The sequence below is a fragment of the Emydura macquarii genome, unplaced genomic scaffold (genome assembly GCF_026122565.2).
Source record: "Emydura macquarii macquarii isolate MOO-44397 ecotype Brisbane River unplaced genomic scaffold, CSIRO-AGI_Emac_v2 contig_527, whole genome shotgun sequence".
Lineage (NCBI taxonomy): Eukaryota > Metazoa > Chordata > Testudines > Chelidae > Emydura > Emydura macquarii.
Genome location: NW_027130664.1, coordinates 468,558 through 495,218, shown reverse-complemented (window position 1 = coordinate 495,218; position 26,661 = coordinate 468,558). Strand labels below are relative to the sequence as shown.

The window sequence follows — 26,661 nt, the reverse complement described above, 5'->3', positions numbered from 1 at the left end:
CTCTCTCGCGCTGGCTCGCCGGACGGGCTGTGCCTCCTCCTTAGCCCGCAGGGCTCGTCAGGAACTGGCAGGCCAGGGCTCCGCAGAGGAGCTTTATAGCAGCACCTGAGAGCAGGTGGGGAGGGAGGGAGGCCCCACCCAGCGGCTGGCGACACTCCCAGGAGCTTGCTCAGTGTCACCCAGGTCTGTGCTGACCCTGGGGCCCTGCCCCCCACAGCATCCCCCCAGCCCTGCCTCACCCGCCCTCCCTAGACTGCAGACCAGCCGTGGAAAGGTCTGAGAGCACAAACCCCTGGAGTGTCCCCAGCACAGGGGCTCAGCAAGAGCCAGGGGAGGCCCCCAAACTGGGGCTGGGGTAAGCCCCACTGGGTGTGGCATGGGGCAGAATCCCCAGGCTGGATGAACATGGGGCCTTGATTCCCCACTCCCTGCCAGGCTCAGGCCTGGCCTCACGCCACAGCACCAGAACAGCGTGAGAGGGGAACCAGGCCTGGAGTGGGGCTGGTGGAGGGGGGGGAGAGAATGGCCCCTGCAGCCCCTTTGCTCAGCCACCAGATGCCTTGGGGACACGGGGGCTGCTTCGCCAGGCCGCCTGGGACCCTCGCCATCTCCCCCAGCGCCTGGGGTTAATCATTCCAGGCACCGGATATTGTCTCTCCTCCTGCCCCAGATTTACGCCTGCTGACTGCACATTGTGTAATGCCAAGGGCACGCCCAGGCCATAGCGCTGGGCACCCACCCTCTCTCCGCTGGGCACCAGGAGCCCCACTTCCCCCCAGGGCTCCCACTGCCATGGTTCTGGGGCTGGGGTGACCGTCTCTCTCACCCTCCTTCCTAGCCCTTCACAGCTTCTCCCCCACGAGCTGCCCTCCTGCCCCTTGCACCCAGGTTCCTGACGCAGTGTCACAGGCTCACACGGAGGGCAGAGGGCACCCTGGGGAAAGGGGAGCCCCCGTGGCAACTGTGAGTTCTGTGCTGAACCTCAGTGTCCCCACCCCATCTGCATCAAGTCCATGGGGGTCTGGGCCCCGTGTGCCGCGGAAGCTCCCAGCACCTGGGCAGGGGAGACACAGGGCCCTGAGAAGGGGGGACACAGGACCCAGTCTGTAGCACCAGGAACTGGGGAACACGTCCCTCTGCCCAGCGCCCACGCCTGACCACAGCCCAGCCATGGCCACACAGCCTTCCAGCCCCCTTGGTCCCAGGCTGTCACCATATAGTTGCTGACTTGGTGCTCCTGTTTGCTAACAGGGAGGGAATGAGAGCAGGAATTACCCAACAGAAAGGAGGAAGAAGCAAAAAGAAGGCACGGCCTGAGCAGGCCAGGGCTGGTGACGCCATGCAGGGGCGGGGCTGAGGGAGATGGCAGAAGGGGGCAGCCCCAGGCCTTGGGCCAGCCACCAGAGCTGGGAGAGTGGCATGTGCATGATGTGCTGAGATCCTGCCTGGCCACCTGGCACTGCCACCCCCAGAGAGCCCACCTGGCTGCGCTAGAAGTGGGATCCAGGAGGTAAATGCAGAGCAGGGCCACCATGTGAACTGCCGACTGGAATCGGGAGGGGGCACTTGCAGGGAGATCCCAAGAGCATGGGGAGCTGGCTGGGCCCTGCAGCAGGTGCCTGACAAGCCCAGCACGGTACAGGGTCTCTGTGCTGCACTGGGGCCCTGCAGGCCCTGGGGTGGGCTGGGGGCTACACACACAGCCTTCGCTGTCTACGGCATCGTGGAGTCACCTACTGGGAAGAGAGTCCAGCAGGAGAAGGGCAAGGGCTGGGGCCATTCAGCTCTGGTCAGGGGAGCCCAGCAAGCCAGGTGAGTCTGACTAGTTGCCAGGTGGGCTAAGTAGAGACCAAAGAACAGCAGCGATTTGCAGGGCCAGCGACAGCTGCGCTTTCCAAAGGGACAGGTCAGCACTGAGCCACAGAACTGCTACCCGCCTAATCAGTGCTGCCCCCACAGCATGAAAATGGGACGCGGGGGAAGGTGAGAACAGAGACCATGCTTCTGCAATAAACGTGGAGGCGACCACACGATGCTAAGACCATGGGGCAAGGGTCGCTCATGCAAGAAACACAACTGTGGCGGAAAAGCGTGTCACCCTCACACAAACAGTAAAGAGATGCAACGTCCATTCCCACCTGTGCGCCGGGGTGGCCAGAGCTCTGATGGAGGCGAGGCAGAAGCAAGGGCCTGACTGGGTCTCATGCTGGATGTACGAAGGCAGGTGCTGAGCACAATGTGACCTCAGGAAACCTGCCATACAAGGTTAGTGAGCACCCAGGGTTCACACTGAAATCTTGTTTTCTTGGCGGGCACAGAATGAGCCTCCAGTGCGGGCACACAGCATCCGGTCTGAAAAGACCAGCCGCCGCCCGGGGTGTTTGAAATAGCAGCGCTGGAAACCTCCTGTGTCCTCAGTCTCCAAACACAGATGGTCCAACAGGTGCATAACTTCCCTGACACACGGGATGCAAAGCAAAAGGTGTTCCTGAAGCATCTGGTGCGTCATTTACCAGACAGGGACGCAGTATGGCTTTAGCCTGGCACATTGGCCCAGAGCCCGGGGAACTGCCCAAGGTACCAGCCCCATGCAAAGGCCCCGGGAGAGAAAGGAAAAGCTGAGCTTGGCCGCTGAACTCAGACACCAGCTGACTGGGCTGGCAGGAGGGCGTGGGAACCAAGGGAAGCGCTTGTGCAGGTTCAGGCAATGCCAGGAAGCTTTGAACGTGAGCACTGCCCCCCAGGAGCAGCTGGCAGGCACCTCCAGGGGTGCTGAGGCTAGCCACAAGCCAAGGGGGTGGCCTTTGGGTGCTGCCCTTTGGGTGCTGCCCTGATCCCTGGGCTGCAAGGCAACGAAGAACCCTGCCCAGATCTCTGACCCTGCCTGGGTGGGAGCAATTACAGCCGGTCCCCTGACCTGGAGTGAAACTGACCCAGTCCCCCCGGCGGTGGATGACTCTGTGAGGTGCTGCCAGGGGGGGTGGGGGACGGGACAAAGTCCAGGAGCTCTCCAATGGCACAACCCTTCCTAGTCCTGCAGCTCCCTTGTAGCCAGCACCCCGTCTTGCTGGCTCCTCCCCAGCGCAGCATGGTAAAGTGTATGGGGGGGGGATCCGGTGAGCGCCTCCCTCCCTGCCCCCCACCCCTGCGGCACCTGTCATGCAAGGACAGCCGCCGCATCCTTCAAGCTGCACTGCCGCCTAGTGGGTCTGGCTGGGTTTGCAGCCGCTCACCTGGCCACTCTGCCAGCTGCATTCTGGGGGGCTCACTGAAGTGCCGGTCAGCCTGAGCCAGCGCAAGGGAGGGTCCCCAGGACAGGCCAGTTCGGGGCCCGGCCCCCGCTGAGCACGGGCGGCCTCACTGTGCGCAGGTCTCTGAAAACGTCCGCTCAGCGTGCAGCAACAGGCCAAGGAGATAGCACAATGCTAGGCCCCCTGCGGAGAGGGACAGATAAGACAGGAAATACCACAATGCCCCTGCTACCCCCACCTCAATCCTCCAGGCAGTTCTGGTTGGCCCACCTCCACAGGGATCTGTTGGAACTGGAAAAGGTGCAGAGAAGGGCGACACTCTCCATGGGGGTCTGGAACAGCTTCTATGTGAGGAGAGATTAAAAACCCGGGACTGTTCAGCTAGCAAACGTGACGACTAAAGAGGGGATGTGACAGGTCTATGAAATCATGACAGGTGGAGAAAGTGAACTGTTATTTCCCCCTTCACTTAACACAAGAACCAAGAGTCACCAATGACATTAACAGGCAACAAGTTTAAAACAAACCTAAGGACGTACCGCTTCACACAACGCACAGTCACCCTGTGGTACTTGTTGCCAGGGGATGTTGTGAAGGCCAACGTATAATCAGGTTCAAAAAAGAACTAGATCCGTTCCTGGAGGATAGGTCCGTCGAGGTGGTCAGGGATACACCCCATGCTCTGGGTGTCCCTAAACCTCTGACTGCCAGAAGCTGGTACCGAACAGCAGGGGATGGCTCACGCGATAATTGCCTGGTTCGGTTTATTCCCACTGAAGCATTTGACACTGGCCACTGTCGGAAGGCAGGACACTGGCTGGGCAGGCTGGGTCATTGGTCAGACCTAGCATGGCCATTCTTATGTGCTTATGTTCACTTTTACGTCAAAGGCAAAGCAATGGAAATCAGCCTGACCAGACGTTCTGCTCTGCTCTAGTCTGTTCTGCCCAAGGTCTCCCCCGCCCTCAACACTGCACTAACTCAGCTCCTTCAAGCTGTGCACCGAGCGCCATGACGAACATCGGAGGCAGACATGGTGGGGGAGGTAATAGCTTTTACTGGGCCACCTTCTGTCAGTGGCAGGTATAAGCTTTCAAGCCGCACGGAGTTATTCCTGCTCTGTAACTCAAACGCTTGTACTTGCTACCGACAGACGTTGGTCCAGGAGAAGCTATTACCTCCCCCAGCTCCGGGATGAGCACAGCTACAACAAACTGCAACTGACTAACATCTGTCACATGCGGCTCACTTTCACTCTCATCCTCTCCCCGGGGCAGGAGGGTTGTGTGAAGCACTGTCAGAGTGGGTCAGACCTGAGGTCCATCCGTGTCGCTCTTGGATGGGGCAGCACCAGATGCTTCATGTGTGAGAATTTGTTCCCCCCCCAAAGTCTCTTCCTAATCTTTGAGATATCCTGGGCCCAGGCAATGGGGCACCTTGACGCTAAGGACCGAGACCTTGACCTTGACCCTGTTCTTTGGGAGGTAGGGAGCAGAGGGCAGGTGTGGTGTTCTCATGGTATCCAGGTGCTGAGGAGAGACCTCTCAGCATTCTGTACAATCTGGCATTTCCTAAGGGCTGAGGGCTCGATGGCTGGTCCGTCGCGTTGCTGCAGACCAGAAATGAGGCCTCTTTAATTCTGTTCCCACCAGGCGACGCTGCAGGGTGCAAGGCAGGAACCAGAGAACAGATGCGACTTAAAAATAGTGTTTTATGTGTGTGAATTTAATTAGCCTGCGGTCCGCTGCAACCCTCCCCACTGCACACCGGCAGCTCCCTAGTGCGCGCTGCTGGGCCTAGCCCATCTCTACACACTAGCTCTTCCAGGGGGCCCTGCCTCAGGTCTACATCTTGCAACTTTTCTCCAGCTAGCCTGTTGTTTTCTCACACTTCCTACCAAAGGACCCTGCCTTGGGCCTGGAGCAACCCCTCTCTCCTGAGGTCAGAGGAGACTCCAGTCTCCCTGTTACAATCGCAGAGTCCTGCAATAAGATGGGCTGCATCTGCATTTCTCAAACCTTCAAGAACAGAATCCTGCCCCCAGCCTGCCAGCTCAAACTGCTTGGCTGGGGCTGGGCACCCTGAAGTGTGCCTTCCCCCTGCCAAGCGCTGAGCCCTCCCAAGATCAGCAGGTGCTGGGCCAGTGCCTGGCAGGATTGGGCCCTGCGTGAACACCAGTTCTAGGAACAAACTTCTGCCCAGTCCCACAAGCCGTACTTCACGCACTCAAGGGGGGAGGGTGTTGACTCCATTGCCCTTGCTCTCAGAGTGGCTTCCCAAAATCCACTGACCCAGCCTCCACCCGCACGTCAGCACCAATGCCTGCAGCCCACGAATGTTTGTGCTTCTTACCAGGGAGGGGCAGCTGGGAAGCATTTACTGACACTGAAATACACACAGGTGCTGCACCCAACCCCAAGCCACCGCTTGCGTGTTGTGCAAATACTAGCATCTCAGCGTTTAGGTAAAGACTATCATAATTAGGCTTGAAAGGAATAGATTTGTTTTTTAAATCAGTAAATGTTGGTAAACGTCTATTTCATCACACACCCAAACCAAAGCCAAACATCTGCATCAATTGTAACCGACATTTACCTCCATGCAAAATACAGAACAACATGCTTGTTGATTTCAGGCTATTTACTTTGTATATTTTGACAGGTGCTGTTGCTCATTTGTGTTTTAACAGCTATGCAGCTTTAACTTTTTGAATCTCCGTGTCGGTTGTCGTTAAACTAATATTGCCGGCCTTCCCCACCACTGTAAAATGTAAACTGAAAAAAACTAAAAATGCTTAAACCCCTTATCTGTGCTGAAGTGTGAAGATGTGAATGGATACAACTGGGGGCTCCATTGATATTACCTGTCACAGTTATTTAAAAATGGAATGCTACCAAACCAAATTATAATGCATACACACAAGGGAGCCACCTTACATCTAGCCAGGTTAAGTCCATTTGAGCATTTCCTAGTGCAAGCCTTTGCAGCCTTCCCAGGCTTGTAACCACGGTGTTTAATGCAGGTTCCTGGGTTTTTCAAAAAAGGTAACTGAAAAAATAGAAATTCCGTCCACATATGAATCGTCATCAGGTTTGGTACCTTAGTGCACCAGCATGGAACCCTGCCACTTGTGCTAGTGGTGGTAACTGGTAGCAGTAGTAGGTTATCACTCTCTATGTGGCCACACCATCAGAGGGGGTGAGACACACACACTTTACCTGAGGGCTTCACAGGTGTTTGCTGACAGCAGAGGTAGCACAGACTCAGGAATCCTGGGTTTAGCTTCTGGAGGTGAGTGTTTGTAGACACTTCTATCCCACAACAGAGCTCCTGTCTCAGCCTCCCCTCCTCTGCGGTCCAGTCAGGCACCTTCCCCCATCTCCTCCAGTGTGGTGGGGAAGGGCACCGACCCTCTCTGCCCTCGAGGGTGGTGCTCTGTGGCTGCTGGTGCTTGGAAGGCATCGTTGCAGAGAAAGGCCTGTTCTGACCTCACAGCCTGGCAGCGCTCAGGCCAGTTGCCATGCAGGAGCTGTGGCTTGGGGCCGGGGTGGAGCATGCTCAGGGCAGGTGGAACCTTTGGAGAATTTCGCTCCCAGCCGCTGATGAGCCTTCACTAAACATGTGCAAATTGCTATTTTCAGAGGCTTAGAATGGGCACATTTGGGCATGGAGCTGGCAAAAGGCACGTCCCTGCCACAAGCCCCTCCACCAAGGCCTGGGGCGCGAGAGCGGCTGACAAGCGGCTGTCAGCCACTGGGGTGTATTCTCCCACGGCTCGGTCTCAGAAACCCGTGAACTATTTCTGCCCAACCTTTCCAGAAAGATTCAGCCTAAGGCCGATGCTCGGCCTGGCCAGTGCGGCCAAAACAGCGCAGCCCGTCATTCTCCACTGAAGCCGCTGAGCGCCGTCTTACCATGGAAAGCGCCTGCCCGGCAGGCTGAGGGCGAGCCCCGCACCCCGCACCCCGCACGGCTGGGCAGGAGCTGGGCAGGGTGACAAAACGCAGCCCTCCCCCGCGTGCCCCGTGGCCAGGCTGCCCGGGACCTGCCAGCCTGTGACTAGGGTGGCGCTGACTCCTGCAGCCGGCCGAGCCCCGTCACCTGTGCACGGGGGGGAGGGGAAACCAGCTCCCTGTACCAGGCCAGCCCCTTGCACCGGGGCGCGGGGGGGGGGCAGGCGGGGACCCCAGGCCCGGGGCGGTGGGAGCGCGTTGCCCTTTTAAGAGGGGCTCGCCGCGCCTCAGTGAGCTCCGGCGGGTCCCTGGTGGCCGGGCCGGGCCGGGCCGCGCCGGGCGCTGCAGGGCGGTTTGCGGAGGGCGGGGCCGGAACCGGCCCGGGTGCCCCAGCCCCAGCGGCCCGGGCAGGGCGGGGCCGGGGCGGGGCTCGGGGCGCCGGGGGGCGGGGCTCGCTCGCGCGCTGTGACCCGCATTCAGCCCCGTTGCCGGGACACGCGTCGCCATGGCAACGGTAACAGGGATTATTTAACCGAATCCCGCGGCGCCGGGGCGCGCCGAGCGCGGGGAGCGGCGGGTCCGGACGGGCTGCAGAGCCGGGCTGCGGGCCGCCGGCTCCAGGTAGGTGGGGCCGAGCCGGGGCATCAGGAGCTCCGGGCCCAGCCGGCGGCAGGGAGCCCGCGGAGCCGGGGCGGGGGCAGCAGAGGCGAGGCGAGGCGAGCCGAGCCAGCGGCGGGCGAAGGGTCCCGCCTGCGCCTCCTTCCAGGGCAGCCGGAGGGACGGGATGCGGTGCAGTGTTGTTCTGTGCCTGCCAATATTGCACTCGTCCCGGCCTCCTGCCTCCCTGGCTCTCCACAGCCAGGCGCCCCGCCTGCAGAGCGGCTCCCCGCACCCGCGCCCGCACCGCCCGGCCTCGCCCGCACCCGCGCCCGCACCGCCCGGCCTCCCTCGCTCCCTTTCCCTCTAGGAGCCGGACCCGCCATGACCCTGACTCAGAGGCGTTGCGCTCGGCCCGGCCCGGCCCGGCCCGCCGGAGGGATTTGAGTGGGCAGGAACGCCCCGGGCACCCACCCTGGAGCAGCCTCCTTGGCAAGGGATGTTCCCCTCCTGCCAGGGCTGACTTAGACTTACCGTGTGAGCTTCTTCCAGCAGTGCCCTGCCGGGATCCCTGCTGCGGCTGCGAACGTCCTGCCCCCGGCACGGCACGGCACGGCACGGCACAGCTCGCTGACTGCCCAGCCCAGCTGAGGACCGAGGTGCCAGCCCTTGCCCAACAGCCATGCTCTCTCAGCGCCTCGCCGGGACCTCAGTGCGACGAGCCTCCTGCCAGCAGCGCCGCCAGTACTGGACTGGCAGCGCGTGTCAGCACAGCGAGCGTGGAGCTAGCACCACAGAGGGAACCCCAACCAGCCCTGCACGAGCTTCAAACGGGAAACAGGGCCCCAGCTCAACCCACGGGGATACGGGATCTATAGGGCAAGCTGCTCTGGGGCAAACTGCTCCCAGTGCTGGGACTGATCTGCCCCTCGCCCTCCATCTCCTCACCCTGCGCCCCTCCCCCCCAGAAACAAGGCTCACAGGGTAGAAAACAATCAGAACTTTATGGCCAGGCTGAGAATGAAGGCTCCAGCAGGAGAAGGCGCCCGGGGCTGAGGGTGGGTGCGTTGTGCACTAAGAGTACCAGCTGGAGGAGCTCGTTGGGTGGCCCCAATCCACCGGCAGACACCCTTGCGCTCTTTTGCCCAATGGCCAGCTACAGAGCCCGGGTCCTGGTGAGGATGAGTGCTTTGGTTATCCTGCTGAGGGGGAGACGGGCCCAGTTGGGCTGGGCAGGCACTTTAGTACTAGTTAGCTGCAACGCAAGGTCCGATGGGTTCCAGTACCCAGGTCTGGACAGCATGGAGGCCTGCGGGCCACAGGCAGGGAAAGGCCAGGGCCCAGCTCAGGGAGGAGGCTGTGGGGGCCACATGAAGTCCCTTGGTGATGCCCTTGGAGAGGTCCTGGGTGTGGCTGGGGAAGGAGGCTGGCTCACTCGTGGCCCTCCAGCAGGAATCGGCGGAAAGGCTCAAAGTCTCCAGGGATCGTGTCTGCCAGGGAGGAGAGAGAGAGGATGAAGGCAAATGCAGGGGCCTGGCACCTGGACACAGGGATCACTGGCCACTTCGCCCCATAGGGGCTCCTACACACTGGTCCTCTGCGCTCATGCCTCCCCCTAGAACTGGCTGGCTCAGAAGGTGGGGAGTGGGACACAGGGGCTTTCCCCTTTAGGGGATGCCAGGTCTGATGCAGCCCCAGGGCAGGGGCAACAGCTGGCTCAGGGGGACCTTTCCCGTCTTGGGGGCGCTGGTTCTGATCTGACTCTGAATCAGCAGTCAGAATGCCATTGGGTGACCCCTAAGTGGACTGAGGCTACACCTGTCTCAGAGATCAGCACCTGCACAGCTGCCTTGGACAGCGCCAGCAAAGGAGCCTGGAGTCCGAGCCCCCGGCACTGGCAGAATGTCAATAAAATCGGAACACTCTACATGGAGAAGAGTCGTGTCAAGTTCTTGACACCAAGGCCCCAGGCTGCGTGGGTGCCACTGCTCGGCGCAAACTGCTAGTGCAGAGCGGGGGGGGTGGTGGTGGTGAGGTAATGGGGGAGACACGCAAACCCTCCTTGCTAGGCTGGGGCCAGACCCAAAAGTTACTTTTGTGGCACAGAGCTACCTTGTGGGAATTCTGTTCCACCCACCCCTCAGCCCCCTCGCCCAGCCAGGTCACACAGCAGGGCAGACAGGCTTCAGTGCTGAATCCTGGAGCCACGTGTGCCCCCAAGGACCCGGGGGTCCCAGGCCAAGAAAGCGCACTCCCCAGCCAGGGCACAGCTGGCTCTCCAGTTTATCCCGCCGCTCTCACCATTGCACCGGTACTGCAGATTGGACCAGATAATGTTCTCCTGGGAAAAGCAGAAGACGCCCAGCCGCCCTCCCCGCATGGTGGTGTCGATGATCACACCAGAGTCGGCCACCAGATGGGGGCCCTCGTAGAGCCGCACCCTGGGGAGAGAGGCCCGGCCCAGTGAGCATGGGTGACATGGGTTGGGGGGCAGCATTGCCCAGAGAGATGGGGGCCATGTGTGGGGGCAGAGGGAGCTCTTTTGGGGTCACAAAAGGGGGCCTGTGGGGAGTGGGGCATTCCCTTGGGGGCCGGCCAGCTGCCCTGCCCCCTTCTCCCCCGGCTCAGGAGGGGAGGTTCTCAGGCCCCAGCACCTGGCCTCCCGCTCTGGTCCCATTGTTCGGCCTGTTTGCATGTGAAAGGCCTTTGCTGGGCCAGAGCATTCCCAGCAGGGAGAGGGTTGCTATGGTGACCGGGACAATGGCCGCTGAGGCCCGGCTTGTGAATGGAGTCAGCCCAGGGCTGTGGGGGCCGGTTCCCAGCCACTGCTGAGCTGCACAAACACGTCCCTCACCCACCCCCAGGAGCTGCCAGCCGGCGCCGTGGCCACGTTAAAAAGGAAACTGCCCTGCACCGCCGTTCTCCTGGGCCCAGCCCGGAAATGGGCTCTGGGGTCCCTCCCAGTCGCGCTATGCCCCACCGAACCTGCGGGGTGCTGGAACCCTCCCCCCGCCAGCCCCACTATCCCCACCATACCTACGGGGTTTGATGTCCCAGCTCCCGGTGGGTTTGGTGAGGCCCCTGCTACCCCACTCTCCCCATTGGGGGCCCCACCAAACCTGTGGGGCTCGAGTCTCCCGCCTCGCCAGCCCCACTATCCATTCCCACAGGGTGTGTGCTTCCTCTGTCATACCACCGGGCTCCGGGCATGTCCCCCCTCACCTGATGTAACCCACTTGAGGCCTGTGTGTGAGCTGCCAGCGATAGGAGGTCTTGTCTTTCCACCCCACGTTGCGAGGGTCTTTCCAGAGGAGGCGGACCTGGTCTGGGGTGTGGCCCGTGTGCCACAGGGCGTTACGCAGGTGCTCCCCGGGGCCGTTCTTGGACTTTACCGCCTGTGGAAAGAGGACAGGAGAGTTAGTGGAGAGGAAGCCTATTGGCACAGGGATGCCAGGGCTGGAGGATGAGGAGGAGGGTGCTCACAGTGGGGCAGGGACAGCGTCTGCCTTGCTGTGTCCAGGCCTGGGGGTCCCCATGCAGAGCAGTCTCCATGCAGGCGGCCTGGCGCAGCTCCTCGGGTGCCCAGCACTGACCTTGAGCTGCAGACCCGGCTCAGCCACTGCCCGGAAGGGCGTCGCCTGCCAGTACGTCTGCTCCGTCTGCTTCCACATCACCACGTAGAAACTGGCACTGTCTTGGTAGCTGAAGATGAAGCCAGCGTAGTCGTCGTCTGTGATGGTGTTAACGTGGAAGGTGCCCTCGAAGTCCACCCCATTGAATGCCGTGTAGCCTGGGCACGGGGCAGGGCAGAGGGTTAGCAAAGGATGACCGCACCTGGGCTCCCTGGGCAAGTGAAGAAGGGACCACAGTGCTCCAGCGGGGGCAATTGGCCATGGCAAGTCATTGCCTTGGCCAGCATCACTCCAGCACCCTGCTGCCTCCCAGCCTTCATCTCCTGTTTCCGGCTCCGGGACCCAGAGGTCACGCCTGTTTGCGGGGGTGGGGAGCCTGGCCCTTAAATCTCAGCTGACAAGGGAGGGGAGAAAGGGGGGGGGGAGGGGAGGTGTAACTTGCTGCAGAGACCAGCAGGGGCAAAGGCCAGGAAAATCCACCTACCTACTGCCAGGCCCGGGTCACTGTTCATGGTCTGCACAATCTCCATGCCCTGTGAGGAAAGAATTGGGATGAGACTCTAGTTTCCCTATGTACAGCTCCGAGCGCTGCCCCAACCATGGTCGTCCCCATTTGCAGGGAGGTGCTCCCCCCACACCGTTCTCTGCTTTCTCTCCCCAGTGCTGTGTGCCCAGGGCACTGTCCTGCCCTCCTTCAGTATGGCTATGAGGGGGTCTCCCATGCAGCTCACACACCCACCTTCCAGCCCTCATGTGCCCTGTGCCCCACAAGGGGGCACCTGGCGCAGCTGTACCTGATTGAGAACCACCCAGTTGGGGTCGATCTGGGCATCCCCTTCAGGGTCGAGGATGACGGTCTGATAGGCCCGGAAGTCGGTCAGCGTCACCTCGGCGCTCTCCGGACACACGTCCAGCTGGTCGACCACAGTGTCGTTGTCAAAATCCTCCTCACACACGTCGCCCACACCGTTCCCTGAGCACACGGCACAGGGGCTGGTCACAGTGTACACAAAGCAGGGAGGGGAGCGCAGGGCAGGGTGACACGGAGCCAGGGGAGGGCATGGGGCAGAGCAGCGGGGACTCACAGCCTCCAGCTCACTGGTTAAAGGGGCCACCGAGAAGCAGAGCCTCTGGCCAGCTCTGGCACTCGGTGCTGTTGTTCTCGGTGACATTTCTGTGCCCACAAAGCTGTAGCGCAGACGCAGTTACACCAGCCCAGAAATGCCTTTCCTTCCCGGCCAAAGCAGTACACGCTGCCGGCACGAGCCATGTTTGCATGGCAAGGTTTGCTGGCCCAGCTGTGCCAAAGCTCCTTAGAGTTGCCCAGGCCTGAGCCATGCTGCCTGGCTGACCTCTTCTGGCTTGCTCCCGCCAGCTGCCGAGAGCACTCACCGTCCGAGTCCTTCTGGTTGGGGTTGGGGACGAGCCGGCAGTTGTCAGGGCCGGGGGCTGTGTAGTCAGGGATGCCGTCGTTGTCGTCATCATTGTCGCAGGCGTCCCCCAGGCCGTCGTTGTCGGAGTCCAGCTGGGAGCTGTTGGGGACCTCGGCACAGTTGTCCTTCGTGTCCTGGTGTCCATCCCCATCGCTGAGCGGCCAGAAAGCAGGGTGCGTGCATGTTGGGAGCAACATAGGGACCCACATATCCCCTGGAGACCCCCCAGGACACCCTCCAGGGATGCCCACCTCGCCCAGGGACCCAACATTTCCCCCAAGGGACTACCCCTACGGCCCCTGCTACCCCCAGAGGCTCCCGTCTCCCCCTAGGATCTTGCCACCCCAACTCCTGTGGGACTCCCACTACCCTTCAGCGCCCCTCAATAACCTCCGCTTCCCGCCTGAGGCAGCATGGGGCTGCCAGGGCGGGAGAGAGGCAGGAAAGCCAATAGGTGCCTCCTCCAGCCAGTCTCTGCTGGGCAGGGCAGGGTTATGGGCACCCACCTGTCCTCATTGGTGTCACAGACATCTCCTACCAGGTCGCTGTCCACATCTGTCTGAGAGAGACAAGAGCCCCAGTTCAGCAAGGACCCTCTGAGGGACTGCCCGATGGGCGGTGATGGGGGTCCCTGCCCCAGCCATCCCAATGGGACCCAGGAGTTGGGGTGTAGAAAATGAGGACATTTTTTATAACATTTTGATGAAGAATGTGACTCAGTTTACCCCAGCCCCACTTTGTATTGCCACCCTGGGACAAAGGAATAGGAGCAGGTGCCAGAGGGACGTGTGCAGCCCTCGGCTGGTATGAATGAACTGTCGAGGACTGTCCCTGTCTGAATGGAGACAAGAGAAGCCTCAACAACTGACTGGGACATTAGCTGTGAACACCTGGCGGCCGAGGCAGGAGGAGATGGGTACCGCAAGGCTGCAAGGGGAAAGAAGACACGAGGTGCCAGGGCTCTGTGGTAAGGCTGCTACTGCGGCCGGGCGGGGCAGCCCCAGAATGGATCCCAGCAAAGCCTGGGGGATCGGGGTGGTTTCCTTGTCCGGCTCCGGCTCCGGCTCCGGCCTGCTTCCCACGCTGACGGGCGCTCTCCAGTGCTGGATTCCAGGTGCGCCGTGTCACTGCAGGTGCTCGCTATGTGCGCTGCCCCCTCCAGGGAGAAAAAGCTCCTAACCCCAAGTCCGATCTCGGCCGAGAACCGTGGGCTGGAGCCCACAGCCCAGCTGCAGAGTCAGAGACTGCACTGCTTGCCTGACTGAGCTGCAGACTTGCCAGAGAACCGTGGCCCTCCCCAGAAGGCTCTGTACAAGGGCTGGGGCCGGGGCAGCACACCCTGAGACTCCTGCTCCGGCCAGACGAGACAGCCCCGTGCTCCCCCCAGCTCGGAGCAGCAGTTGATGCAGCCTGTGGCCTGCCCCAGCCACACAGCAGCATCGCTGGCTGCCCCGGTCCCAGAGCCCATACCTGAGTGGGGTTGCTCATTTCGGGGCAGCTGTCACAGGCGTCTCCGACGCCGTCCACATCCCGGTCTGTCTGCAGCGGGTTGGGCACCTTGGGGCAGTTATCAAGAACGTTGGGGATCCCTGTTGGGGGACAGCAGCATGATAGCGGGTGAATGGGCCCTGCCCACGAGCCCCGCCCACCACCCCACGCCCCGCCCACCACCCCACGCCCCGCCCTGCCCCCTCACCATCGCCGTCGATGTCGTTGTCGCAGGCATCCCCCTCGCCGTTGCTGTCTGTGTCCCGCTGGGCGTTGTTGGGCACGTTGGGGCAGTTGTCACAGGCGTCCCCGAAGGAGTCGGTGTCCGAGTTCTGCTGGTCCTTGTTGGGGAACAGTCGGCAGTTGTCCTGTGAGAGAGAGACGGGGGGTGGGGAGAGAAGATCCTGTCACCACCGGGGGAGAAGGGGAGAGAGACCCCATCTCAGCCAGGGATGGATGACGACGGAGATCCTGCCCCGCCACGCTGGGACATGGCTGCCCTCAGCATCTGCCCCACCCAGCCCCCTGCTGGACAGCGCCGAGCGCACCTCCACGTTCTTGATGCCGTCCCCGTCTGCGTCGTCGTCACACTGGTCCCCGATGCCGTCGCCGTCAGCGTCCTCCTGCCCCGAGTTGGGCGTCAGCCGGCAGTTGTCCTGCGAGCCGGGGCCCAAGTTAGAGACGGAGGCAGCAGCCCTGTGCTTAGGTAGCCCCCCGTGCCCCAATCGCCATTGCTCTTTGTGCTGCACTCCCTCCCCTGGGCAGGGTCCACCACTAGCCCCCTCACTCCACAGCTGGTTCTCTTGCCCCAGGGCTGGATTCCCCACAGCCAGCCCTTGGCCTCCTCACCCCAGGGCTGTGTCGTCCCCCCGCCGGCCTCCCTCACCCCAGGGCTGTGTCGTCCCCCCGCCGGCCCCCCTCACCCCAGGGCTGTGTCACCCCAGTCCCCCCACCGGCCCCCCTCACCCCAGGGCTGGGTCCCTCCCCTTGCCCAAGGAGCCCCCACACCTCAGAGCTGGTCCAAGTTGCCCCAGGGCTGGGTCCCCCCGCCGGCCCCCGCACCCCAGGGTTGATCCACCTCCCCCCAGGGCTGGGTCCTCTCTTGCAGACACCCACCTGCTTGCAGTGCTTGTCATTGTCAATGCAGGGCAGGGGCTCGTCTGGGTAGCCGTCGATGTCCGTGTCCCGCCCACACACGTTGCCGTTGCCGGCCCAGCCCACGTTACACTGCAGAGAGAAGCGGGGGGAGCAGGCACTGTCAGGTGGGGAAGAGGCCCAGGGGCTGCAACCAGCTGTGTCTGTGCATCCCCTCCACCCCCTCTCGCCCTCCTCCACCAGCTCACGCACACAGCGCCTGCCCCCCAGGATGAGCAGCTGGCAAGCGCCAGAGATGGGCCGGGGGGTCTGTGGCACCTGAAGACTAACAAATCCATTTGGGCAGAGGCTTTCGTGAGCAGAACCCACTTCCTCGGCTGCACGTAGATCAGAGAAAGCCCCAAACAGCAGGACTGTCCCTACAAAATCCGGACACCTGGTCACCCTGCCCCCCCAGCGCTCCCAGGGCCTTGCCCAGGCCCCCCCCCGCCGGGCTCACCGCGCAGGAGACGTCGCCGTTCCGCTCGAACAGGCAGTAGCCGTTGATGTCGCAGGGGCTGTGGGTGGGGCTGCTGCAGGATTTCTGCGGGGTGCAGCCCAGCGTCTGGTTCCCCAGGAACCCAGCCTGACATGGACCGCACTTGTAGGAGCCCTGGCGGGAGACGGGGGAGCAGGTGAAGAGCGTCCAGGCAGCCCCAGCCCTGCCGCGCGGGGGGACGAGGGGGCCGCTGCCACTCACCAGCGTGTTGGTGCAGATGGAGTTTGGGTCACAGCCGCCGTTGTTGCCATCGTTACACTCGTCAATGTCTGTGCAGACCTGCAGCAGCCCAGAGATGGTCACGCCGCGGCACGGCCCCTCGCCGGTACCCTGGGACCCTGCCCTGTGCCTCCCCAGCATCGGGACCCTGCCCTGTGCCCTGCCTCACATGGGCCCCTTGCCGGCACCCAGGGACCCTGCCCCTCCCCAGCATAGGGACCTGTGCTGGCACCACAGGGGCCCCGCCTAGCACGGATCCCCTCCCCAGCACACACAAGGCCTCCAGCTTCTGCAGGTCGCAAACCCTCCCTGCTCTTAGGGCCCCCATGGCATGTAGCGTAGGCCCCTCCCTGCACCCAGGGGCCTCACACTCAGGCACTTGTTGGCTTCTCCCTGCCTGCGCTCTCCAGAGGCTCTCAGCTGCATGGAGCTGCCGGCAGCCAGGGGCACAGACGTGTGCACTCACCTGCTTGCTGGCCTTGGCATAGTCTGCGCCCACGCCAGAGATGAGGTTCCCCTTGTATCCGCGAGGGCAGGGCTCGCAGCGGAAGCCAGGTGCCGTGTTAATGCACTTGGAGCCCGGGAAGCAGGGGTCTGCATAGCCGCACTGCAGGACAGAGAGGGAGCCAGGGCCCCAAAATCAGGAGCAAGGCTAAATACCCACCCTCCGGGTGTGTTCCTTGGCCCTCTGACATCAGTCCCATGGAGCAGAGGGGGTCATTTGGGCGACTTTTCCCAGCGCTTCTCCACAGGCCCCATGGCTGGAGATTTTTTCTCTTTTAGCTGGAAGCAGAGATTCTCTCACAGTCAGCTGCCGGGGAGAGCTGGGGACCTGCAGCGTCACCAGCCATCGCGAGATGGGAGCTGGGAGCCGGGGTGCCGGCACCCTCCCGAGAGGGGACCCGCTGCAGGCAGGCCCTGGGCAGTGCTGGAACTCAAAGGGCAGCAGAGGCACAAAGCTGCTTCCCTGAGCCTGGAGGCCGCCCTCTTTGCGTGCTGGGCCGCGGGAGGCCGTGCTGCGCGCTGTGCAGGGTGCTGGGCCCAGGCCTGCCCCAGGGCAGGCAGCAGGGGCGTGCTCACCTCGTCGATGTCGGCACAGTAGGTGCCATTGCCCTCGAAGCCGGGCGGGCAGGGCCCACAGCGGTAGCCGGGATACTCGTATGTCTCCATGCAGTCGACGCCACTGAAGCAGGGACTAAGGCTGCAGCGAGAGCGCTGCTCGTGGAACCCTGCAGACGGGGCAGGGAAGGCGAGGAGGGGTCAGCTGGCTGGCCCAGCACAGGGAAGGGGACCCCGAGATGGGGGCCAGCTCCCCAGACCCACGCACTCACCGCAGACCTGGCACTCCATGATGGTGTTCCGGATCAGAGACATCTCCTTCACCTGCAAGGCAGCAGAACGCAGGGTCTCAGAGCCAGGGCCCTCAGCACTGGGCAGGGCAGGGTCTCTGAGCCGGACAGTCCCCGCACAAGGCCAGGCAGCACTGGCCCCGAAGCCACCTCACCTGGTCACGGATGTCCTCTCGCAGCTCCCCCAGGATCCGGTTGAAGAGGGTCAACTGAGTGACCAGGGCCTTGGTCTGCTCCCCTGTCCGCACACAAAGGACAAGTCAGGCCCTGGCAGGGTAACCAGCCCCACGCTAAAGTCTCCAGGCACTGCTAGCTGGGGACCGCTCTGCCCACTGTCTCCCTGAGCTCACAGGGGAGGGCTGACTCCATCACCTAGTGGCCAAGAGGAGCCGGACCCACCGGGACAAACCCCAAGTCAAACCCCGGCTCTTCCCTGGTTACCAGACCCGGAGAGACAGACAGGGCCAGGGCTGAGGAGTCACCATCCCACACGGTTTTGCTCTGCTCCCTGCTATCCCAAGCCTGGGTCTTCTGAGCACAGCATGACACGTATGTTCAGTGTCCTTGTGGTGTGGACAGGGCTGAGACCCCCAAACTCACTGCATCTGTGGATGGCTTTAAGCACGGTGCAGATGGGTAAAAGGTGAGTTCATTAGGCAGCTGCACTACTGCCCCTCCTCTGAATGCCAGCGGCCCACAAGCGGCTCCCCAGAGCCCACGAGCCTTGTCACAGCCCAGAGGGTGGGACCGTGACGAGCAGCCGGTAACTCACCCAGGATGGAGTTCAGCACCCCGGTCACTGCAAAGGAAGAGACAGGAGGAGACGTTAGTCCAGCTAGCGCCTCACCTGCCTTCCTGGGGCAGGAGGCCATGGCTCAGGACTGCTGCAGCTGCCACTGGGCCAGCCGTCCCTGGCTGCCACCGGCAGGGGCTGCCCGTGGCCCAATGGAAGGCAAAAGCAGCTATCTGGTCTCCCTAGGGGCGACTGAGATGCCAGCACTGGCAGGGCGAGCTAGGTGAGACGTGCCCAGGGGATCCCAACAGATGAGCCATGCCACGCTGCAGAGGGTGCCAAGAAAGCCCAAGCTCCCTGCCAAACTAACCGGGGGGAAGGTGGAATTCCTCCCTGACGCCAATTTTGGCAGTGGGTAGGGCCCGGAGCTTGTGAGCAGGACACGCCAGCTGGGCACCTGCACCACCTCAGGGCACTGGGCCACACGCAGACCCCGCTGTCCCATCTCCAGCCGCGACCAATCCCTGATGCTCCAGAGGAATGTGAGGGAAAAGACCCCGGAGGTCGGTCAGTTGTGCATAGGGGAAAAAGTTATTTCCTGGTCATGCAGGCGTGTGTCTGAGGGGTGCCTGTGTTCAGTGTGTGAGACACATGGGTGTGCCCCAGGGTGTTCAATGAGTAACAGAGACATTTGTGCACCCTGCGTGTGTTTCTGTGGTACCTGTGTTTGGAACGTAACATACGTGTGTGTGCCCCACGGTGTGTATTCGGGCAGTGCCCATGTTCGGTTGTGTAACATACACATGCATGAGCCCTGTGTGCGTCTGTGAGGTGGCTGTTTGGTGTGTAACACACCTGAGTGTGCCCCCAGAGGTGTGTCTGAATAGTATCCATTTTCAGTGTTTACCATATATATGTCTGCCCCCGGGATATGTGTCTGTGCCTGTGTTCGGTGTGTGTATAGCACACAGGAGCACGGCCCATGTGTGTCAGTGCGGTGCCTGTGTTGTGTGCATAACACACGTGTGTCAGTGTTGTGTGTATAACACACATGTGCATGGCCCATGTGCGTCAGTGCGGTGCCTGTGTTGTGTGTATAACACACGTGTGTCAGTGTTGTGTGTATAACACACAAGAGCATGGCCCATGTGCGTCAGTGCGGTGCCCGTGTTGTGTGTATAACACACGTGTGCCCGTGTTGTGTGTATAACACACGTGTGTCAGTGTTGTGTGTATAACACACAGGAGCATGGCCCATGTGCGTCAGTGCGGTGCCCGTGTTGTGTGTATAACACACATGTGTCAGTGTTGTGTGTATAACACACGTGCATGGCCCATGTGCGTCAGTGCGGTGCCCGTGTTGTGTGTATAACACACGTGTGTCAGTGTTGTGTGTATAACACACATGTGCATGGCCCATGTGTGTCAGTGCGGTGCCTGTGTTGTGTATATAACACATGTGTGTCAGTGTTGTGTATATAACACACAGGAGCATGGCCCATGTGTGTCAGTGCGGTGCCTGTGTTGTGTATATAACACACGTGTGTCAGTGTTGTGTATAGCACACAGGAGCATGGCCCATGTGTGTCAGTGCGGTGCCTGTGTTGTGTATATAACACACGTGTGTCAGTGTTGTGTATATAACACACATGGCCCATGTGCGTCAGTGCAGTGCCTGTGTTGTGTGTATAGCACACAGGAGCATGGCCCACGTGCGTCAGTGCGGTGCCCGTGTTGTGTGTATAACACACGTGTGTCAGTGTTGTGTGTATAACACACAGGAGCATAGCCCATGTGCGTCAGTGCGGTGCCCGTGTTGTGTGTATAACACACGTGTGTCAGTTTTGTGTGTATAACACACATGTGCATGGCCCATGTGTGTCAGTGCGGTGCCTGTGTTGTGTGTATAGCACACAGGAGCATGGCCCATGTGTGTCAGTGCGGTGTCTGTGCTGTGTGTATAACACACGTGTGTCAGTGTTGTGTATATAACACACAGGAGCATGGCCCATGTGCGTCAGTGCGGTGCTGCTGAAGTTACCTGTGTTCTGGATGGATTCGTCCCTTTGGAAGGGACACTCGCTCAGCGCCCCAACTCGACTCATGGACCCGCCTAGAATCAGCTTCATTGACTCCACGGACCCCTGATCCACAAGGAGAAAACCGATCAGCCCTCGGGGTCCCCTCTGCCATTGTCCCGGTGCCTGTGGGGCAGGGGTGGGGCCTGGCCTCCAACCTGGGCTCCTGCAGCCCCACAATGCCCAGCGCAGGAGCAAGGAGTCTGCACCCCCCTTTCACTCACCTGCAGCCTCTGATAGGCCTTCTGCCCTGTGCGCACCTCGACCGACTCCACCTCGGCCAGGGGCAGGATCATCATCTCAGGCAGCCCCATGCTGGAGTCCACCAGTTTGCAGTCCACGTAGAGCTCCATGCTCAGGGCGTCCCCGCGCAGGCCGCTCAGCCGCACGATCACCGTGTGGCTCCGCCCGTCCGCCACGCTGGTGTGCTGCAGGTTGACGGAGTGCACCTTGCCGTCCACCCGCATGTAGCGCACGAGCACTGCAGAGCAAAGGAGTGGGCTGGGAGGATTTCTCCACGGGGGGGGGACCCCCAGGGGATGGGCGTGCCCTGCCCGGATGCCACACCTGCCAGTGTACCCTACCCAGCCGATGTCCCGTACTGACGACCAGGGCAGCCCCGTCCTCCCCCCTAGCAGAGCCCGCCCCTGCCTTGCCAGCACCTCTCTCCTGGCTGGGAGGGGAGCTCCACTGGACTGCCAGCTCCCTGCATGAGCTGCCCTCCTCCCCACCTGTCCACTCCTTTTCCGGGGGCCCGAGGCAGGCACCATGCTCAGACGCTTCCCCACCCATCAGCACGCCTCCTACCTTTGTTGATTTTCCCAATGACGGAGGCCTCCAGCCACCTGCTGTTGTCCTTCTTAGAGTACAGGCCGAAGAGCACCCCGCCCTGCTTGGGGGGCAGGCGGAAGGTGGAGAGCAGGTAAATGTCATCAACTGCCAGCAGCTGTGTCCTGATCTTGTCTGCCACACTGGCCATGTGCCGGGCCTCGCTCACGGTCAGCAGGTCTATGACTGCAGGGAGGGGAGAACAGACAACGGCATGGGCAGCCGGCGGTGCCTGCAGGATGTGCACGTCAGCAGACAGCCTAACCCACGAGCCTCGCTCAGAGCCGCAGACCTGCCCGCCCCTCTCAGGCGAGGGAGCACAGCGCCTGGGGGCACTTCCCCACCACGGGGCATGGCTGGCTGAAGAAGGCAGCGACGGACACGCTGCAAAACGCAAACAGCAAATCCACTTTGCCTCCAGTGAGGTGATGGCCAGGCAGAGCAGAGCTCAAAGGCGGCAGTTCCTGCCATGGGAGGAGAGGGGGCCTTTCCATTCTCCTGAGGCAGGATCTGAGGGGTCTCTCTAACTCCTGGGGGCCCCCAGGATTCCTCCTCATCGTCCCAGCCCCACATCACTCTTCTTGCCTTGCATCAGTGCAGGAGAAATTGATGTAGAGTCCCAGGGACCTCCTGGGGCCTGGAGCTGAACCCAGGGCAGGAATCCCATTCCATGGGGCCTGGCCTGTGCCACACCCCGCACAAGGGAGAAACCTAGTCTGGGAGCTGAGCCCAGGCCTCTGGCGTGGCGGCACAGAGAGAGACCAAGCGGGGGAGATGGTAGCTTCGCAGAGCGGATGAGCGCTCCCCACAAGGTGGTGCTCTGAGATCACAAACAGACAGGGTGGTGGCTGTCGCCACCCTAACACCATTCAGCACTGTTCGGGCATGGGATTGCCGGCACAATCACACCCAGGGCACAGGCCCAGCCACGTCTCGGCCACTCTGAAAAACAGCGGGGCCAGCTCCCGGGAGCCCCTCACAAACAAGAAGCAGCCAGGCCAAGCCACAGAGATGCTAAAAGGGGGTGTGTGGGGGTTGCCGCTGCCTGTCCTACTCACTGGTATGTCTCCACCAGCAATGGGCTCACCTGGACTAAAGATTCAGTGGCCATAGGACCTGCCTCTGTGCAAACCGCAGCTGCTGCCCACTGCGCTTCCACTCCACCAGATTCAAAGAGCTTTGAACAGCCTGCTCTAGAGAGAGCGGGAGCCCGGAGCTCCAGATTTCAGCTACTGTCTCCCTCACTTCACCCGCCACAGCAACCCCATCACCTGTACAAGGGGCGGTGAGGATACTTGGGTCAATCAGTGAAAAGCATGCTGAAGATGGGAAGTGCTGGATACTGAATACAGGGGTCCCGCACCCACAACTGAAATTCAGCTACCTCTGGGGTGGAACCTGCCAGCCATCCTACACCAGCAGCACCCTAGAAAACCCCATAGACTCTTTACCAACTACATAGTGCACCCCTCAACACACCTTGCGATGCCCCCTGCTCCTTCTGCAGGGGAACTGGGGTCATCCGAGCGCAGCACGTGACTTGGATTAATTTCCCTGCATTAGGTGAGCTCAATCAGTTGCCCCTCACATCCGGCCCTGAATATCTACAGGACGCTCCCCAGTTGTCCCCGTGGCCCAGCAGGGCCAGGCTGGCAGGCAGCGTAACCAACAGAGGGACCTGCTTTCTTAGCGGGATCTGATCAAAATCCGAATGAACCAGGACCCAGCCCTTTGAACTCTGACCTCCGGGTGTGTCCTGGCCATCTAGCACTCTGACCCCAGGCCAGCTCCTCTGAACTCTGACCCACGAGCGACCGACCCTATGAACTCTGACCCCAAGCGCCCCTGGCCAGTCAGCATCTCTGAACCTCCTGCAGCCAGCCAGCACCCCTGCTAGCACTTGGTGGCAGGACCAGTCAGGCAGCTGGAATGGCCCATCTGGAAGCAGCAGCAGAGGCTCTGCTCCCAGCTCCCAGCTCAGTATGTAGATCGATAGGTTTACATACAGCCCTTGGCCTGATTCACCATCACTAGTCCCTGCAGAGAGCTGTGGGCACCCCCATCCTGGATGGACCCCCAGCCAGATCTGTCAGTCCCGCCAGCGGCATCATTCACGCTGAAGGCTGCTCTGTGGTTTCCCTCAGGCTTGGGGGAAGAATGTCCTTCTGTACTGCAGCACAGACTCAGACACTTGTAGCTGTCCACAGTCCCTAGTGCCAGACCTCCCAGCGAGAGGAGGAATCCAGCTGTCCCGTTCCAGCCCTCATGCAATGCACATGGAAAGCTGCTCCGGGCCAGCCTGGTGCAGCAGGGCCGAGTGCGGACGGACTGCCCGGCTGGGGAAGGAGGACTGCAGGAGCACTCCCCAGTTCCTTCTTTTGCACAGCTGGAAGCCACTGGCTTGGAATGGGGCACGTGAAGCCCAGGCTCCTCCGGCTCCCAAGAATGGGATACAGAAGAGGCAAGGCGGGGTACTGGGCAACGTGCTGCTGGTCTTGCCCTTTCCCAGTCCCTCCACACCCCAAATCCCAGCGCTCTGTGCCACCCTTCAGGTCCAGATCCAGTGCCCAGGGCCCCCCAGCACCCGGAAACCCAGTGACCCCATCCCACTATGCCCAGGATTTCCGACTTCCCCAGCCTGCAGCCCCCAGAACGCCCATGGCCCCCAGGAGCGCCCAGCACTGCACCCCCAGGCCGGAGTCCTGGCCCCCGCCGCCGCTCCCAGGCTCCGCAGGGTCCCAGAGCTTCGGGGTGTCCCCTCCGCGGCAGCCCCGCACGCCGGGCACGGGCAGGCTGAAGCCGAAGCGAACTTTGCGGGGATCCCAGCGCGCCTGGCCCGCAGCCGGCAGCTGCCGGTCGGGGCCGGGGGAAGGAGAGCTCCGGCCGGGCAGTCCCGCGCCCCGCGCCCGCACCTCCTCGGGGCCGGGCTTACCTTGCAGCGCCTGCCTGGCGGAGCTGGCCGCGCCGAGGAGGAGCAGCGCCAGCAGCCCGCAGAGCGCCCGGGTCTCCATGCCGCTCCCAGCCCCTGCGTGCGGCGCGGGGGAAGCCCAGGCACAGCGCCTGAGGGAGCCCCGAGCGCGGGCTGCTCGGCGGGGCGGAAACAAAGAGCCGTCAATCAGGGGCGCTCCTCGCCTCGCGGGGATCCTGAGCCGGGCCCGGCAGCCCAGCCTCGGTGGCTTGAGCCGCAGCCAAGCCAGCTGGCTCGCAGGCCGCTCGCTCGTCCCCTCCCACTCCGCGGGGAGCCCTGCGCCCCTCGGCAGCCGGCAGCGGCGCGGCGCGGCACGGCGCGGGGCAGGCGGCCCCCATCCCTGCTGGGGCACCTGGGGCCGGGGCCGGGTTGGAGACTTGGGGTCCTCTGACGGAGGCGGGGGTTCAGGCGCTGCCATAGGGAGGGGGCCAAGCAGCAAGTCTCCCCCATCCCCCCCAGTGCAGGGCAAACCAGCTCTCCACCTGGCCCATCCAGTGTCCCTGCCGTGTGTGCCCCAGGGAGGGTCTTAGTCACCTTTGGGCCTGTAGACAGCAGGGCTGGGGCCCTGCATTGCAACCGAGGCACCTCAGTGCAGGACGCCCCCTTCTCCCAGATGGCAGAGTCCGGAGGAGGTGACTCCCAGCCAGCACCCACAGGGCTGTCAGCCACTCACTTTCCAGTGGCCCGGCCTGGCCAGAACTCCACTCAGCCCAGCAGCCCTGCCCTAGGTGAGGCAGCAGGCAGCTGTCACTGGCCACCTTCCTCCCCTGACCTCAGGCCCAGCTCCTTCCTCACGCACAAAAATTAATCCTGATGCGCTGGCTTCAGATCCTGCTGGTAGCCTCAGGGAGATCAGTCAGTCTGGAGCCAACCCTGGGCCTGTGTGTGTGCCCATGCATGCAAAAGAAATATACGCAGAACTGCCCAGCAAGCCCCAGCCCCTCGCAGGAAGATGGGAGCTTGGAACGAAGGACGGACGGACGGACACACTCTTCCAGCTCCCACCACCTGAGATGCTGGAGAAGGACCAAGTGCCACCGTGGGCTGGAGAGCTGAGTGCAGCAAGTTGCACAAGTGACCCCGTGCAGGTCCGTGCATGAGCAGCCACACGCAGGGCTTTGCACAGGCAGTCCTGGGAGAGGTTCCCCAAAGGGAGCCTGCAGAGTACGGACAAGAGACGCCATCACCCAGCTGACAATTGACACCAATCTCCACCGTCCTGCTGACCTGCCCCTCCTTCCTGAGGAGCTCTCCATTCTGGGGCACCAGCCCTTTCAAGAGGCAGAGGGGAAGTTGGAGCTGGAAGGGTCCGTGGCAGTTGGCAAAGCAGTGGGGAAGAGGGAGTCACGCAGCAAGGCAGGGGAAGACAGCTCCATTATGTTTGGGGGGAATGGGGGTTCATGCTCCAGAGAAGGCAGCAGAAACCAGAGGCCCCAAGAGCAGATGACAGAGACCAAAGGGGATGTGTGTGACTGGGGCAGCTCCAGAGCCTGAGGGGTCACCCCCCATAGCCAGCAGGGCCTGCCAGAGATGGGGTGCAGTATTTACCCCCCACATCCCACAAGGCCCCCATGGGAAGGCTAAAGTCCCAGGAGAGGTTTGTTCTCAGCCCTCCCTGGAGGTGAGGCAGCGAAGCCAGGCCACCTAGAGGCTGTGCAGCAGCATAAATCAGCTCTCAGGAACCGACCCAGGCTCTGGAGCAAAACACTGAGGTCATCTGGAAAGCTCCTTCACCTCTGAACTCTGCTAGCAGGGAAAGGCAGCAGAGGGGGATCAGATGGGGACCCACAGAACAGGGAGGCATCATTGGTGCCCCGAGGAGCCAGGGCATGACTGGGACAGCCGTGCACCTGTGAGGGTTGCAAGACTAGGCCATTGATCCAAGTGCCCCAGTGCCCAGCTTGTGGCAGTGGCCAGTGCCAGATACTTCAAAGGCAGCTGGAAGGTGAGGACATCCTGCACTGTGGATTGAGTGACAAAGCCGTCGTTCCATGCCTTCTCTATCTGTGGCTGGTGCTGGATGGGCAACCTTTCTGGGCTGCCTGCAATGACACACAGGTCCTTTCCTGTGAGGGTTCGCATGGTCAGTGTGTTTGGGGATGGGAGAGGTTTGCAGGACACAGAATCTGGAGGTGTGTGTGTGTGGGGGGGTGTCTGTTTACAGACTGTTAGGACAAGTGACTGCTCAGATCTGGGGATATTGTCTGATTTCCTGCTGTTGCCCCTAATGGCTTGGAGTCCTCAGCCCCCCGAGGGAGAGGGCGGGGTCCTTCCTCCAGTGTCTCATTCTCTGCTACAGCATCACGCACTGCACCATCCCCGCCCCTCTCTGTCTGCAGAACCTGCCTGCTCTCCCGCCTGCAGAATCTGCTCTGCCATCCTGTTACCCTCCCTTCTCCTGCTGGGGGATGCGCCCGTGGGTCTGGGCCCTGGCAGGGTAAGAGCTGTGATTCTCCATTCCTAATTCTCAGTGCGCGGGGAGTGTTCCCCAGCTGTTTG

At 61.8% G+C, this 26,661-nt stretch overlaps 1 protein-coding gene and 2 long non-coding RNA genes across 4 annotated transcripts; 1 reads left to right on the top strand and 2 right to left on the bottom strand.

The window, feature by feature from the left end:
- Positions 1-3,492: 3,492 nt before the first annotated feature.
- Positions 3,493-6,724, bottom strand: LOC137147222 (uncharacterized). Its single transcript, XR_010918166.1, has 2 exons — positions 6,470-6,724; positions 3,493-3,595 (listed from the first exon to the last, which is right to left on the bottom strand). It is a non-coding gene; the product is annotated as an uncharacterized lncRNA (long non-coding RNA).
- Positions 6,725-7,768: 1,044 nt separating this feature from the next.
- Positions 7,769-9,052, top strand: LOC137147256 (uncharacterized). The gene is made up of 2 exons (XR_010918169.1): positions 7,769-7,825; positions 8,172-9,052. It is a non-coding gene; the product is annotated as an uncharacterized lncRNA (long non-coding RNA).
- On the bottom strand, positions 8,784-21,372 carry THBS3 (thrombospondin 3). Of its 2 annotated transcripts, XM_067539189.1 has the most exons (22): positions 21,174-21,372; positions 20,591-20,847; positions 20,330-20,432; positions 18,328-18,354; positions 17,711-17,793; positions 17,538-17,589; positions 17,287-17,435; positions 16,673-16,813; positions 16,189-16,266; positions 15,949-16,101; positions 15,471-15,581; positions 14,903-15,010; positions 14,563-14,722; positions 14,337-14,455; positions 13,373-13,425; positions 12,826-13,019; positions 12,228-12,406; positions 11,918-11,966; positions 11,395-11,591; positions 11,024-11,196; positions 10,103-10,242; positions 8,784-9,291 (listed from the first exon to the last, which is right to left on the bottom strand). In XM_067539189.1, the coding sequence occupies exons 1-22, from the start codon at positions 21,343-21,345 to the stop codon at positions 9,233-9,235; spliced, it is 2,757 nt and encodes a 918-aa protein (XP_067395290.1). In that variant the 5' UTR covers positions 21,346-21,372; the 3' UTR covers positions 8,784-9,232. The 2 variants fall into 2 exon arrangements, with proteins under 2 accessions (XP_067395290.1, XP_067395289.1); XM_067539188.1 differs by lacking the exon at positions 21,174-21,372 and having other exon boundaries at positions 20,591-20,840.
- Between the last annotated feature and the right edge of the window lie 5,289 nt (positions 21,373-26,661).